This window comes from Artibeus jamaicensis, unplaced genomic scaffold, assembly GCF_021234435.1.
Source record: "Artibeus jamaicensis isolate MK-2021 breed Jamaican fruit bat unplaced genomic scaffold, CSHL_Jam_final contig_332, whole genome shotgun sequence".
Taxonomy (NCBI): Eukaryota; Metazoa; Chordata; class Mammalia; order Chiroptera; family Phyllostomidae; genus Artibeus; species Artibeus jamaicensis.
In genome coordinates, this window is record NW_026521788.1 from 31,090,706 (window position 1) to 31,107,882 (window position 17,177).

General features: G+C 41.5%; 1 protein-coding gene across 1 annotated transcript; it reads left to right on the plus strand.

The window, feature by feature from the left end:
- The first annotated feature begins 465 nt into the window (after window positions 1-465).
- DYDC2 (DPY30 domain containing 2) lies at window positions 466-10,908 on the plus strand. Its single transcript, XM_053664024.1, is given in 8 exon segments — window positions 466-525; window positions 4,287-4,369; window positions 5,695-5,849; window positions 6,217-6,329; window positions 9,859-9,865; window positions 10,109-10,127; window positions 10,508-10,690; window positions 10,693-10,908. Coding segments are annotated over 7 exon segments (579 nt in total). The 5' UTR covers window positions 466-525; window positions 4,287-4,344; the 3' UTR covers window positions 10,770-10,908.
- The last annotated feature ends 6,269 nt before the right edge of the window (window positions 10,909-17,177 follow it).

A 17,177-nucleotide genomic window follows, 5' to 3' on the forward strand; every position in this document is an offset into this window, starting at 1 on the left:
CCACACTGCCCAGTTAAATTTTGACTTCCAGATAAACAACAAATAATATTTAGTATATTATACTTGTATTAAAAAAGTTATTTCTTACGTCTGAAATGTAAGTTTAACTGAGCATCCAGTATTTCGTTGGGCAACTGGAGCTCGAGCTCCTTTCCCCTGTCCACAGAAGCATCCCCACCTCCCCCGCCCTCCACTGGGCTGGGCGCCGCTCATCACTGCCGAGGAGGTACACCGCCCCAGATGAGCCTACCGAGCCCAGGGCAATGAACTAACCCTCGCTGGGCTCAGGAAACCTGGGAGTCGCTGGAGACCTACACCAAACCCAGGTCGAAACGTCCAAACCACCTCTGCCGCAGAACCTCACCAAAACCGTAGAAAAGACTCTCCCAAACTGCGCTTGCGCCTTCAGGCGCACACCCGACGCAACTTAAATCCTTGGCCGCAACGCGTCCTGTCGCTAAGCAACGAGTGAGCGCCCAGATGGCGTCGGAGGAACTCCGCAAACACTGAACAACCCAACCTTAGGTGAGCAGAGCTCGCGGGGCTGTAGTGGGAGAAGGAAAATGCGCAGTAGAAAGGAGGGGGCTAGCGGGTGGGTGACCCGCGAGCGCACGGGAAGGAAGAAGAGAACGCGCGCCCAAGAGAAGGGGTTGTGAAGCTATGGCAGAGACTTACACCTTAGAGGCTGTGAGGAGGGGCTGCGGAAGAGAGGAAAGATCTGGGCGGTCCGCGCGCAATGGGAGAGGAAAAAGGACAGTGGGCTCATGGGGAGGAACCTAAAAGGGCTGCCTGTCTAAGAAAACATCCCCTCTCCGGATGATACCTGGCCAAAGGAGCCAACCGCTTCAGGCTCCATGGGCCTGTATTTTCATGACTTCGCACCTTTGCACTTGCGGGCGACCTCTGCTTTGGTTCCTTTCAGAATCAGCCCAGGTGCCCTCGCCTCCGGAAAGCTGTCCAACCCAAGCCAGGCCAGAGCCTGGGAACTGGCCTAGTTTTGTACACAATACTCTGCTAAAATTTCCCATGTTTTGTTTTAATTCATGTGCAGGGCAATGCTGGGCAGAAGCCTCACTAAATGATAGCTGAGGTAAGTGTCAGACTGAGCACTGACAGGTGGAAGGGTACATGCCCTTGCTTGGGCTCATAAGCATTAGAGCCCTAGCTGATTAAGTCAAAAAATATTTACTGAGCACCTACTGTGTGCCTAGCACTGTGAATAGAGTGTGAACAAAGACAATCTCCATGCTTATTGACCTGTTTTACTGAGTGCAAGGCCATGAATAGGGAACCCCAGTGTAAGCAGACTTTCCCAGGAGCTCTGGAAACTCTCCCCAAATAGCTCTACCTGCTTGGTGAGTGTGTCCTGAGTTGGTGTGGGGTGAGCTGTGAAAGCTTCCCTTTGCCCCCTCCCTCTCCAAGCCTCGCATTGTGGTTCTGTTATTGTGGCTCAACTGTCTTGGCAGCAAGCCTGCTAACTCTCAGATCAACAATATTTCATTGAGACCATTGTTGAAAGTGTGCAATTTGGAGCAGATGCTTTGTCCAGAAAGGGTTTGCCACACACTACACAGTATGGCAGCTCACCCATGTGCCCCCTCCCCACCAACTACCACCAAGGATTCGGAATGGAGAGACTTCCTGGGAATGCAAAATTAGTGATTCTATGCTCAGGGAAGGGTGGTTCTACAGTGATAAGGGCAAAGTGGATTTGTAACTTTGAGTCACCTAGGGATTTTATTATAATGTAAACTGAATCTGTAGGTCTGGTATAGGACCTGAAAATCTTCATTTCAACAAGCTCCCAGTTGATGAAGTGCTGCTGATCATGGACCACCCTTGAGTAGAAGGGGAGTAGAAGATCATTTACTCTGCTGCACTGATTCAAGTGAGACATAGATTGTCAGGAGGAGATGAGCTCCACACCCATTCCCACCCTCCACCTGAGGGGGGAGGAAGAAACTTTACCCTCAAGGTTCTTTTAGCTAGTCTAATACTTCATTAGACATAGGACAGATTAACAAAATAAATGACCAAATTTAATTTCATCATATGTATGGGAACCCTGCACACATGACCACACATACATGAGAGGTTCAAAGACAGAAAGGGAAAATGAGGTGTTATATGACATTCTGAGTTAAGGATCACCTTGGGGCTTCAGAGGAGAGGTAGGTCATTGCAGGACACCAAGATGAACAGATGCTCAGTATTTAGAAATTTTCCTTGCTTTAGGCATAAGGTTAAAATGTTATCCTGACAATCTCTTATTATGGGGAAAGCCTCTACTTCCAATTCTTCTAGGTAGTTGGGGGAGGGCACAGAAGTTTCTCTTGAGACTGAGGGTCTTGGTTGCCTTTAGCTCAAAACAATCTGCATGTCACAGAGGCACATCTTGGGGTGACTCATTCTGAATACCCCAACCTTAGTGGCTTCAATGTCTTCTGATGTAATATACTTCTTAGTAGGACATAGTACATTTCTGTGGATTCCTGTGGATTACCCTTTTATAGTTTTTGAAGTCAGAAATCCAAAATGAGTCTTACAGGTCTAAAAACAAATTGTTGGCAGGGCTGGTTCCTTCTGGAGGCTCTAGAGGAGAATCCATTTCCCTGCTTTTTCTGCTTCTAGAAGCTGCCCACATCCCTTGGCTCATGGTCCTGAATCATATCACCTTATTTTCCCTCTACTTCCATCATCACATCTCCTCTGTCTGACCTACTGTGTCCCTCTTATAAAGAACATGTGGTTACATTGTGCCTAATTGTATAATCCAGAGTATCTCCCCAATCATATTCTCTAATCACATCTGCAAAATCCTTGCCATATAACATATTTCGTAGGTTCCAGGTAATAGGATTTAGACATCTTTGGGAGCCCTTACTCAGCCCTACCATGCTGTACACTTCCTAAGAACAAGGACACTGTCTTACTTACTAACATTTCAATTACCAAAACCAGGAATTTGATCTTGATGCCATTCTGTTATATAATCTACAATTCACATTTGATTTGTCCAATTTTCCAATAACAATGTACTTCATAGAATTTTTTTCTGGTCCAGATCCAATCCAAGATCATGTATTGATGTAATTGTTATGCCTGTTTAGGTTCATTTGATCTGAGTGGTTCCTCATCTTTTTTTGCCTTTCATGACCTTGACATTTTTAAGGGTTCAAGTCAGTTGTATACTCAGTTGGGCTTTGTTTTGCTTTTCCTCAGATCAGATTCAAGTTTTGCACTGGGGGCAGGAATTCACAGAAATGTACTATGCCCCACTAAGAAGTATATTACACCAGAAGACATGTGATGTCACTGTCTCTTACTGATGATGTTTACTTTGATCACTTGGTAAAGGTCGTGTTGTCCAGGTTTTATTACATAAAGTTTCTGTATTCCCCTTTGGATTTAATATAATTTGTGGGGAGAAACTTTGAGACTATATAAATGTTCTATTCTTTGTCAAATATTCACTGAGATTTAGTATACATTGATGATTCTGGCTTGAATTACACTTTGATGGGTATAAAATAGCGATTTTTCAAAAAACTTCAGTATTAGTTGGCATTCTACTTGCCATCTCTCTCATTCACTTATTTGTTTTTATAGGGACTCATAGATTTTGTTTTACTCAATTAGTTATAATCTATTATGGTCATTATGTATTTTGAGGATTAAATTGCGCAGGTTCAGCCAGGAGTGGCCCCTGCAGGCTGGTTTCTGTGTCCTCAACCATTTTATTTTTCAACAATTTCTTCCTGGGACAACAAAATGCTTCAGGCTCATTGGGCTTTTCCAACCTGAACCTTGGAATTAGCCATTTCTCCAAGGAGCCCTGATTCCTTTTAAGTAGTGGCAGGTATTTAAGACAAATTCAGTGTGTTCAGTGTGCTGCTCATTGCTACTGAGGTGTTTTTGCTTCTTGGCTTTTGCAGTGGGAAGAGCTATGAAATAATATATTTTTTCTATATTTATATCTGTGTATCTATCTATTTATCTTTCCTTCCTTAAACTGCATAATGCCTCCAGAAAATGTTAAGACCAGATCTAAGTCTTTATTAGCCACTTTATTATTAACTCTTTGGGAGTTAAAACACATAAACTTCAGGAATATGGAGTTAGTCAGGAATAGGCCAGGGGCTAGGCCATTTCATATCACAGTCTTCCACTGTAATGGCAAATATTTATTACTTACTATATGCCAGGATTAATGCCTTATGTGTGTTTATTGTCTCCTTTAATCCTCACAGTTATGAAGCACATACCTTTGTTATTCTGTTTTACAGATGAGAAAACCAAGGCTCACACAGACTGGTGACTTGCTGAAGACCACACAGCTAATAAATGGCAGAAGCAAGACTGGAACTCGGTCTGTCTGATACCAGAGTCTGTGTTCATACTGATGTACCACAGCATTACTCGTATTTGTGGTCTAACTCAGGCTGTACTTCCAGCTCTTGAACTCTCATTAGTAGTGAATCCAGGGCCATCAACTCAACCTAAAGTAGCTTCTTGCTTAAAAAATAGAGAGTGAATATTGTGTAAAGTGCTGGCAGAGTCCCTGACCAGCAGTAGCTACAGTGCCTGGCATTTTCCCTCCCTATTACTCCCAGGGCTTCTCAGTGTTACCTTACGAAATAAGGAAGCCTGTCTTATCTATGTCATAGATGACTGTTGCTTCCAATCTCATAACAGCACAGCTTTCCAGGTACTCAGAGCCTCTCTTTGGACCCATGTCTGCTTAGTTGTTTCCTTTCTGCTCAAAAGTAGAAATATGTGGGTAAGTGGAGGCCTCCCATCCAAGCACTAACCAGGCCTGACCCTGCTTAGCTTCTGAGATTGGGAACATTCAGTGTGATATGGCCATAGACATGTAAGTGGAGGCTTTAGCCACACTTAGCCACCAATCTACGAAGCTCTTGTCATGCCTGAACTCCTCTGGGACCTATTGTCTGACCTAGGAGAGCTTTAGGAAAAAATCCAGTTGAATTTAAGAGCTACTAGCATGTATGTATTTATTGATTCTTGGAGAAAGGTGGGGTACAGAACCCTTTCATATTTATCCTGATATGAATCCTAATTATGAAACTGGAAAAGCCAGCATTCATATTGCCTATCACTACCAGAACCAATAAGCAGAGACAGGGATTGAATCTTTATGGATGCTTTATTCAGATGTCTGGCGATCTCAGAAGATGGTGGGTTATGTACTCTAACAGACCATCTTGTATTTCCTTTCAAGCCAGCCTTTTTTATAAGGAGGAAAAAGTGTAGGCAAGGGATTTGGAATTCAGGAAAGCTGCAGTCTGGCAAATTTTCCTAACATCCTTTCATCTGTTCACTAGTGATTTTCTATCTGGGTCCTGTGTCCTTGGATGATATTCTTTATCTGTATTCTGGGCATCAGGTTGTCTCTCCCTGGACCACAATGGCTTATTTACCATCTTGATTGCTTATTGTCTCTTCTTTAGCACAAAGGTTCAATTGCTCATGGTGTCCTGAGTCAGGGTGGGCCGTACTTTCAGGTCTTGAAACAATAGCTTTTTACATGCATTAACTGCTAAGCTTATTGACTATTACCAAAATCTAAATATTTCCAACTCTTGAGTTCCCTCATCAATTGGTTAGAATGTGTCTATTTTTAAAATCAAATTAGGTTTCTAAAATAGTGTGACTGTTTTGATGTGTCCCAAGCACACAAGATGGAAACTGACTACCTGAAGAGATGCTTTGGAAATTGCCTTGCCCAGGCACTGGCAGAGGTGGCAAAGGTTCGACCCAGTGACCCCATAGAGTACCTGGCTCACTGGCTTTATCATTACACGAAGATCACTAAAACAAAAGAAGAGGTGTGTGTAAATGCACGGATCAGTTTGTGGTGGTGGTGGTGGTGGGGTTGGTTCCAGCTTTTCCAGAGTAATCTAGGATAAAAGGCAGAATTCTGGAACTGGCCTGGGAGTTTTTTGGTTTATTTACTTTGTGAGGGTGGCTTAGGCCCAGATATCCCAGAAGCACAGGGTGTTTGGGTGGGGCTGGCTGAAGAAGGAATAAAACTCACATGACTGATGGAATTGGTGGTTTCCAAGCTACCAACAGCCTAAAAGCTCATTAAGAGAGCAGACTCAGCACACCTGAAGGACCTGAGGCCAATCCCAGGAAGAGACGACCTCTTTGTGCCTAGGGCTAATCTGATTTAACTCTGTCACTTTACCCCAGAATAGGCAGGAGAAGATCCAGTTGAACGAGGAGTATGATAATAACCTCAAGGAAACCCAAATGACAGAAATGCTGAAGCAAGAAGAGTATCAGATTCAACAAGAATGTGAAAAGTTGACACCAGGTAGGGAGGAGGAACTCAGCATTTGGGTGCATACATCCCAGTGATGGACACCAGGAGGCCCACAGTCATCCTGGCTACAGTGCAAAATGTGCTGAGGCCTCCATTAGCCTCCATTTTTTCTGTCTTTATATGTCAATAAGATCACAGCCAATGAAAAAAGAAAATGTGTAAAGGTAATTCCATTTTAGATTTAGGAAATACCTTAGATGTTACTGGTTTAAAAAATCATATTTAAAAAAATCGAATATGTCACTTGGAACAAATACATGTTTTTTTCATAATTACTTAAACACTTTTATTAAAAGAAAACACATCAAGTTTCATGTTTTCAGAGTTTTGGAGAAAATAGTGCTTTATAAAATGTCAGTAGTTTTTCTTTAAAAAAATAGACACATATATAGTCTGAAGAACATAATGTATATATGTTAAAACAACACAAAGAAACACAGAAAATTAGGTTAACTTGCAGGCAAACCAAATTCACCAGGCCTTTCATATATTCAAATTATGTTTGCAATGAAAAGTTTTAGTATCATAATTTAGAATAACATAATAATCTAGATAATAGATTTTGAAAGTTTTGCATTTACATTGAATTCTACTTGTTTAGTGGTTATTGTTATTTTTTCATGTTTCATGCAAATGTGTTTTTTAAACTTTTATGATAAAACTAAAGAACTGTGGGGTTTTTTGAGAAAAACTTTAGAGAATTGTGTGAATTTTTTTAATGAGACAATTCATTCTCCTACAGTATTTTCATTCTGCTTTTAATTTTTGAAGTATTTTTGTTGATTATGTTATTACAGTTTTCCCAATTTTTCCCCCTTTACCCACCTCTACCCTACCCCCCAATTCTCCAGCCTTCCTCCCACTTAGTTCATGTCCATGAGTTGTACATATAAGTTATTTGAGTCCTCTGTTCCCTTTACCATTTTTTATCTCTCCCAGTCTATTTTATGCCTACTAATTATGCTTCTTTTTCCCTGTATCCTTTCCCCCGTTCTCCCCCCCACCACCTGAAATGCCTCCATGTGATGTCCATTTCTCTGATTCTGTTCCTATTCTGGTTGTTTGCTTATTTTTTGTTTCTGTTGTTTTTCTTTTCTGTTAGGTTCATTTGTTGATAGTTGTGAGTTTGTTGTCATTTTACTGTTTATATTTTTGGTCTTCTTTTTCTTAGATAAGTCCCTTTAACATTTCCTATAATAAGGGCTTGGTGATGATGAACTCCTTCAGCTTGACCTTATCCGAGAAGCACTTTATCTGCCCTTCCATTCTAAAGGAAAATTTTGCTGGATAGAGTAATCTTGGATGTAGGTCCTTGCCTTTCATGACTTTAAGTACTTCTTTCCAGTCCTTTCTTGCCTGCAAAGTTTCTTTTGATAAATCAGCTGATGTCCTAATTGGCACCCCTTTGTGGGTAACTATGTCCTTTCCTCTTGCTGCTTTTCAGATTTTCTCTTTGTCTTTAATCTTGGGTAACTTAATGATGATGTGCCTTGGTGTGTTCCTCTTTGGGTCCAACTTCTTTGGGACTGTCTGGGCTTCCTAGAAGTCTGTTTTCTTCATCAGATTGGGGAAGTTTTCCTTCATTATTTGTTCAAATAAGTTTTCAATTTCTTGCTGCTGTTCTTCTCCTTCTGACACCCCTATAATTCATATATTGGAATGTTTCACGTTGTCCCAGAGATTCCTCAGCCTCTTTTCATTGTTTTGGATTCTTGTTTCTTTATTGTGATCTGGTTGGATGTTTATTTCGTCCTTTTGTTCCAAATCATTGCTTTGAGTTCTAGTTTCCTTCCTGTCACTGTTGGTTCCCTGAATATTTTGCTCTATTTCATTTTGGGTATCTTGCATTTGTTCTTTCATTTTTCAGCCAAGCTCAATCAATTCTGTGAGCATTTTGATGACCAGGGTTCTAAATTCTTCATCAGATAGGTTGGCGATCTCCTCATCTCTTAGTTCTCTTTCTGAGTTTATGCTCTATTCTTTCATTTGGGCCATATTTCTTTGTCTTGGTGCAGCTGATAGGTTGTAAGGGGGCAGGGCCTTAGGTATTCACCTGGGCAGGGCAATCCTCTTTGCTGTGCAGTGGTGAAGCCTGTGTGGGAGGGGCCAGAGAGGGAATAGCACTGCTCACTCACTCATCTGTGGCACACCTTTCAATGAACTCTGTGTGAGACTGGGGGAAACTCCCACCATGGGTACCCCCACAGTCTGCCACATTGCTGCGGTTTTTCTGAGTTGGCCTGCATGATCCATCCACACCTTACTGGTATGGTTGCTGTGGTTGATTTTTTCTTTAATTCCTTGCTTGTCAGAGTTCCATGAAGTTTGATTTTCCGGTACTTTTGTTTGTTTGTTGATTTTAGATCAGTCGTTAGCCTCCTTTTGGTTGTTCGAGGAAGTGAAGGGTTTCTACCTACACCTCCATCTGGGCATGAACTCTGGAACAAATATATTTTTATATAGGATTCTTTGAGCCCTTTTCAAAAATTATTCAATTTTTTAAAAGATTTTATTTATTTTTAGAGAGAGGGGAAGGGAGGGAGAAAGAGAGGGAAATGGACATCAGTGAACAAGAGAAACAGCCATCAGTTGCCTCTCACACACAGCCAGGGACCTGGCCCACAACCCAGGCATGTGCCCTGACTGGGAATCAAATTGGTGGCCTTTTGGTTCTCAGGCCAGCACTCAATCCACTGAGCCACACCAGCCAGGGCAAATTATTCAGTTTTTTTCAAAAACCAAATATGGTTATCATTGTATACTTCAGATATATTATTTTATTTATTTATGTATAAAGCCACAGATGCCACCTCTGTGATTCTGTGATAGTGATCATAAATGAATAACTTAGAATAGTTGGAAATAACTGCCTGTTCATTTGTCTGACAAACATATCTTTTGTCTCCATAATTTTTGCCACAGTCTTCTGGAAAATGTGTCATTCTGTGTTTCTACAAAGTACATGATACCCAGACAGGAAATTGACTTATTGGACTTGAAATCTGACATCTTTGTAACTATCACTACATCCGTGCATTAAAAACTTTAATACAGTCTTATACAGTTAGCTAGCTTTTGCTAGTTTTCAAAGCCCACTTTGATGAAAACATGCAAATATTAAGCTTATTTACATTTATATGGATATGCTCAGCTTTACTTATAAACAATGGATTTTTTTAAGTCTGGATGGTTCACAAATAAATAAAGATGATTTTATACTACTGTTACACAGTAGTCTTATCACCAAGCAGACAGGGGCCCATACACATAGCACCTTGGTGAATGACCCAACAATTAATGCTGGAAGGAGCAGGTCCTTTTTTACAACATTCCAACCCTGGGGGTGCTCAGAGCACCTCAACTTGGAACCTTCCTTTTCCAAGAGACCCAGCACTTCCCATGCTCCCCACCAGGCCACTAGCCAAAAACACTCCCAAAAGTTCCCTGTGTTCTTATCTGAACTGCAGTATCTGGAGTACGTTGCCATTAGCCTTTTTATATTGGTCCAGAAGTCATGTGCTGTGTTACTCTGGATTGTGGTGAAACTCAGAAAGGCACAGGTCTTAAAAGTCCAGGTAAAATCCAGGTGTGGCCATATGGGATCTTGCAAGGAAGTCCTTTGCAGCCTTGGAGTCAGCTAGAGCAGCACTATCACTGCCACAGCATCTCCTTTCCTGTTAGTCCAGGCCACATGCACTGCTTCCTCACTGGAAACTACAGAGCTGCTTGCTTGTTTCTCTCTTCTAAGCCCTATGGCAGAAATACCTTACTACAGACAGTATGTCTTCTCTCACTACTACTCCCCGCTTGGCCAAAAGCGGAGTGTGCCTGAGAGAGAGAAAAAGAGAGGGAAAATAAGAGAGCCTCATAGATGCTATATATTCCCTTCTTCATGGCTGTTCTACTCCCCTCCATGCCACATGACCAAGAAAGAGAGAATGACTGCTATGCTTGAGTTTAAATCCTCACTCTGAACTTCCTCCATAACCCCATTTCCAAGTTTTCTTTTATGCTTTGCTAGAACAAGTCTGTTTCCATTTTGTTCTTAGTCTTGAGCATGAAAATGGCAATATTGTGTTCTTGCCATACTAAGTGTGTTTTACTCTCTGCTAGTGACTTCTTTGCTTTTTTTGTTTTCTCTTTAGCCACTGATATCAGTAGCTAGTTCCATGAAGACCATATTCATGTAGGAGAACACAAAACTCCTTAAAAAGGAGCCCTGGAAGCAGGAATGCCTGCCCGGTACTTCTGATATGATTCCAGGAATGCCTCAACAGATTCCTTCTTCTGACTCATCTGGCCAGGCTGGCTAGAATGTCAAAACTCCACAAGAAGTAAATTACTAGGCTTTCAACATGAAGTACTCCCAAAACGCATCCTGGCTCCAAATCTCCTTCTTACGTTATCAGAAGATGGATGATTCTGATGATGTTTTCTCAAAGCTGCAAGCCCAAAACAAAGTCATCTGGAAGAGCTCTTACCTAAAAATGATAACGGTATGGATTACACCAAGATTTGAGGGGCTGTGGAAGGAGGTATCTGTGAGGACTCTCCAGCTCAAGTCCTGTTCTGTTAGCTACAAAAATTCCTTAATCAAGTGGAAATTTGAACTAGTTATAGGATAAAATAAACTCAATAAGGATTTAAAATAAATAACCGAACCGATGAGATATTTTCTTCCCGTGTTATTTATTTATTTATTTTCAGAGACTAGTCAGTGAAAACACAGCTATGTCATGTGATCATATCTTCACTTTACTGAACTTTGCAGTCAGGCCCTCCAAGTGTCACACCTGCCCTAGACTGTACCTGTGTCACTGATAACACATGTTTTGAAACAGCTCCAGTGTCAACAAAACTCAAAGATTTGAACATTTTAAAAAATTACTTTATATCTGTAGTCGTTCAAATATCATCTATATGCTGGTGACTTCAGATTTATATCTTTAACCAAGATTTTATTAAATTGACTGCCTGTTTGACATCTGCTTGGATTACCAGTGGACATCTCAATTTATCCAAGTAGAATCCCTGATATGTTCCCTGAACCAGTATCGCTTCCTTCTTCTGTTTGCTCAGGTCAAAACTCTTGGTTTTATCCTTTATGCTACTTTTTTTTTGGTCACCCTGCATCTGGTCTTTTGGCTTTCCATTTAAAATAAAACCAGAACTCACCCACTTGAATGCCCAAGCTACAATTATCTTTTGCCCAGAATATTACAATAGCCTGTTAACTGGTCTTCCTTCTTCTGCCCTTGACCTTCTCCAGTCTATCCTTCTCAGTCTTCGAAGCCAGGATGATTTTTGTAAAACATCAGTCAGATGGTGTTTAATGAGCAGCTTCCCATGGCAGTACTAGAAACATTCAAGGCACTGCCTGTAACCTGCCAGCCTCTATGAGATCTGCCTACTTCCCCATCACCTTCACTCCCTGTATTCTCTCCACTTCGGATGCACTGACAAGGCATGGTCCCACCTCAGAATTTTTGCTTTCTTCCTTTTCCCTCTTCTTGTCATTCTCCCAGCTACCTATATACCTCCATTCCTGAAGATTCTCTTTTCCTCAGGTCTCTCTCAAAGGTTGCCTTTCCTTATTTATTTTTGTATCCATGTCTTGTCTACAAAACTCAGCATGTTGCAGCACATAGGCTATAGTCATCCAATGCAGACAAGATGAAATTAAGTCTGTTTCTCAAATGTACCCTCATTTTATTTATAAGTGGAAAAGATTTTCCTCAGGCACTACGTAAAAGAAAATGTGGTCCCAATACTTCTGAAGTAAATCTCTAAGGCCCAAAAAGGAACTCTTCTTTGAAAGCTTAGCAGGATTTGTACAATCCCCCTAGGAAAATGGCCTTATTTTTCCTTTACCAAAAGTTGCCATTTCTGTGAAGTCTTTTCTGGCTGTTTAGATAGATAGAAAGATGATTAGATAGATAGATAGATAGATAGATAGATAGATAGATAGATAGATAGATAGATAGATATACTTTCTATACACATATAGATCCTACCTCAACTTCCTATATATACATACACATCCTATCTGGGTTTCCACACACATTCGATACCCTCTTCCCTGTCTCCTTCAGTAGAACGTGAGCTCCGTGAAGACAGGATTTTTTTCTCTTTATTTTTGTATCCCCAGCACCTAAAACAGTGTCAGCACATAAGAGGTACCCAATAAATATCTGTCAAGTAAGTGCATAAATGAATTAATACAAGGGCTGAAAACTCATAGCAAATGTGAAAATGGCATACTAGCCATTTTTTATCGGCACAAGGATTTGTTAACAATTCCACATCCCTGACCCTTTTTTCTAGCCTAGGACTGGCTATATTATATGTGGGTCCCAGTGCAAAATGAAAATGTGGGCTTTCTTGTTAAAAAATTATTACATATTTCATCATGGTGATGGCAGAGCATTAAACTGAATTTACTGCTCTTCCAAATGCAGGCCCTGTGCAACTGCACGGGTCACACACACTTGAAGCCAACCCCACTGCAGGCGGAGCTGCCCTCTGATGGGGCCTTGGGATGGGCAGCTCAAATACATCAAAGGTCACATGACTAGCCTCTCAAGGACAGGTGAGATCTCCCACTGTTCTCAACAGACACACATATACACACATTAATCTGAGGCTGCCTCAGGGCTCCCCATATGCCAAGCTTAAGGAAAATGCTCGGAACTTTGGAATCCACTGCAACTGTGTGTCCTTTCTTTGTCTCACGGATGTGAGTGGCTAGCCCAGGTCAGAGACTGAAAATGGGCTCCTCACAACTCCAGAGGCTGAAAGGGGTTCTAACTGCCATTCATGGACACTATGATCTGAACAGTCTGCTATAAACTAGCCTAGTAACCTGATACCATTTAGATGGGGTTTCTTTCTTTTTTTTTTCAGTCCTCACCTGAGGATGTGTTTATTGATTTTAGAGAGAGGAAGGAGAAGAAAGAGAAACATATATGTGACAGAGAACCATCGATTGGTTGCCTCTTTTCTGCACCCTGACTAGGAATTGAACCCTCAACCTAGGTATGTGCCCTGACCAGGGATTGAACCCTCAACCTTTTGGTGTGTGGGAAAATGCTCCAACCAGCTGAGCCACCCAGCCAGGGCTAGAGTAGTGTTTCTATGGGAAATGCCTTCTTGTTGCAGGATGAGAGAGGTAGAAACATCTTATAAACAATAATTCAGTTTAATGTTTGCCTGTCTAAAATGCCAGAATCTCTGCATTCAGTGACTACACCATACTGCTCATGAGATCTAAGAAATAATTTAAAGGTAAACTCAAGAAGTTGGTCGCTAAAGAGAATGAAGAGGGTGGAGGGAGGGAAAATCCAAGATGGCTGCTGTGTTTCTAGCTCGCATCACATGAATTGATGGTGGTGGCTTTTCCTGTAATGAAGACACAGGAGGAAAGAGCAGGTGTGGGCATGTCAGATATGTAGTGCCTGTGAAAGGCACTGGCAGGTTGATGCCACAAGATAGGGCAGCCTTGAGTGACAGCCCCTTCCCCTGAGCCCCAAGGAAGTCCAAAGCCCCCAGCCCAGCCTATCTTGTACTGCAAGATGCCAACACGAGGGCTAAAATGTGCTGTATGCCATTTGAAGGAGCTTCAAGGTTTGAATTTCAACTCTGAAAACGGTAAGCTGTTCATTTCCAAGTTTATTTTAAATATCTGACATCCTGTGGGAGATACTGTTGGACATTAGAAGACAATTATGCTTGGCCTAAAAGGGCATCACTGTTTCTTTTCTATTCCAGAAGCAAATTTAGCTTCTTAGCTATGTTTTTTTTAATTTATTTTTTATTTTATTGATTATGCCATTACATTTGTTCTATTCCCCCCTTCATTCCCCTCCACCCTGCACACCCCTCCCCCACATTCCCCCCTTTAGTTCATGAACACGTGTCTCAAATTCTTTATATTCTATATTTCCCCTACTATTTTTACACTCCCCCATCTATTTTCTATCTACTGTCTATGCTACTTATTTTCTGTACCTTCTCCCCCTTCTCTTTCTTCTACTCCCCTGTTGCTAACCCTCCACGTGATCTTCATTTCTATGGTTCACTACTAATCTAGCTGTCCTCTTAATTTGCTTTTGTTTTAGACAACCAAGATTGCTCTATCCAGCAAAGCTTTCATTTAGAATGGAAGGACAGATAAAGTGCTTCTCAGATAAGATCAAATTCAAGGAGTTCATCATCACCGAGCCCTTATTATATGAAATGTTAAAGGGACTTACCTAAGAAAAAGAAGATAGCTTCTTAGCTATGTTTTAAAACCAACATTAACATGTCTCCCACTTTTTCCAAATGATCCTGACACAAGCTATTTTGGCTGGTGCATGGCATTGATGAGTTCAGTCATATCAAGTAATTCTTTGATGGGACAAATCCCGCAGACTCAATGGAGATCTGAGGTAGACAACATAGAGGATGGGCAGGGAAACCTCATTATCGAAGAGCCAATGAGAGATGGGGTGGGGGCAGCATGGGAGTCAACTGAGGGCCAGCAAAGGTAAAATCATGCTAATTTCATATTTTGATATTTGACAACATTGAAAGAAATGTCTAAGTCATTTACAGTAGTGATTTCCAACAGAGGTGAATAGAAACAACTGATGGCTCCTTCAGACAGTCCCCCCTGGCCCTAGGGAAAGCCCTTGCCGTAATGACCCACAGTCACTGATACTTCTATCCGGTTTCTTCTAGTGTGCCAGGACAGGAGAAAGAACGAGATCCTCTCTTCTACATTTTAATATAGAAGACTGAATGGGTTGATTTTGTTATAGGCTGTGTAACAATTATCCCAAACTAGTGACTTAATACTATTTTTTTTTAAATTTATAAAGTGTTGAGCTTTATCTCTCTTAAGAAATCATTCCCTATTTCAAAGGTATAAAGATAGTCTCCTATGTTATTTGCAAAAAGGTTTATCATTTTGCTTTTTATATTCAGATCTTTAATTCATCTAACCCCGCCCCGTGCCTTCTTTCCTCCTTTTTTGGTAAGGTATAAGGTAGAGATTACCTTTCCCCCCACAAAATGGATAACCAGTTATCTCAGCACCATTTATTGAAAATCCATTATCTATTGATTTTTACAGCCAGCTCTTAGCCATGTATGTATAGATATCCTTCCAGCCTTTCTATTCTATTCTATTTTTTAACTCATTTATTATTCACATTTCTGTAGGTCAGAAGTCCAGGCAAGACTAAACTGGGTGTTCTGCTCACAGTGTCACAGGCTGATATCAAGGTGTTGGCTGGGGTTACAGTTGTATCAGAGGCTCAAGTTTCTCTTTGAAGCTCGTTGGTTATTAGCAGAATTTACTTTCTGCCTCAGGAGAAACCTGGTATTTTCCTAAGCCCCTACCATCCCAAGTACCTGCCCATTCCAGGCCAGAATTCTGGCCTCAACTGCTGCTCCCAAGTCATTACTCCCAATCCTCATGTTAGTTTTATTTTTTTAATTTTATTTATTTATTTTTATTTTTATTTTTTAAATTTAATTATTTTTTATTTATTATTTTTATTTAATTATTTTTAACTACAGTTTTCTGTCTTTTACTCCCATCCCAGCCCACCCCCCGTGCCCCCCACCTCCCTCCCATTTTCACTCCCCTTAGTTGTTGTCCATGTGTCCTTTACACTAGTTCCTGTAAATCCTTCCCCCTTTTCCGTTGTTTCTACCCTGCTTGCTTGTTTGTTTTGTTGTTCAGCTTCCTGTTAAAGGTGAGAGCATATGGTATTTGTCTTTCAACACCTGGCTTATTTCACTCAGCATAATGCTTTCCAGTTCCATCCATGCTGTTGCAAAGGGTAGTAGCTCCTTCTTTCTCTCTGCTGCATAGAATTCCACTGTGTAAATGTACCATAATTTTTTGATCCACTCATTTACTGACGGGCACCTAGGTTGCTTCCAGCTCTTGGCTATTGTAAATTGTGCTGCTATGAACATTGGGGTGCATAGGTTCTTTTGGATTGGTGTTTTAGGGTTCTTAGGATATAGTTCCAGCAATGGAATTGCTGAGTTATAAGGCAGGTCCATTTTTAGTTTTCTTAGAAAATTCCATACTGTTTTCCATAATGGTTGCACCAGTTTGCATTCCTGTTACCAAACAAGAGGTCCGAGGGAGGGGCAATACAATATTTGGCCCACCTAGGGATGCCCAAAACTGCTCTACAACAGGGGCCCCTCCCAAAAAAACCAAAATACTAAAATCTACTGGGCCCTTCTGTCCGCCGCCAATTGGAAAGACATCTCTTAATGCCAGAGATTTGTGAAAAGGAAACAAAATGTTTATTTAATGTATTCAGGCCTAATGCCACTACTAAAATATCAAAGTCCTTTAAGTTGTACACCTACACCCACACAGCGCTCCCTTCTCCCACTGTCCCAACTCCGGGCACCATAAATCAGGAAAAGAGCACACGTCCGTTTTTCAGGCCGCTGGCACCGTCAGCTGTGTCACCGTGCGCAGGATCTCGAGTTAATCCAAAATACTGTGGTACCCTCTCACGGTCCACTGGCAAGAGTTCTTTGTACCCAGTTCCAGTCAAAGTCTCTGCTGCTTTTCCAGGCCCCGCGGCCAAAGGGGGCATCCCAAACGCCTCTTCTACCAAAGCTGCAGGAGTCCGCACTCCACCAAAAGCATGTGGCTGTCTTCTTCACCTGGCTGCAGGGATCTCCATTCCGGCAAAGCTGCGTGGTTTTTCCCTTTCACCTGGGAAAGAGGGGGTCCGCACCCTGCCAAAACCACGTGGCTCCCTCTTTCACCTCACCAAGAGGGGGTCCTCACTCTGCTGAAACCGCGTGG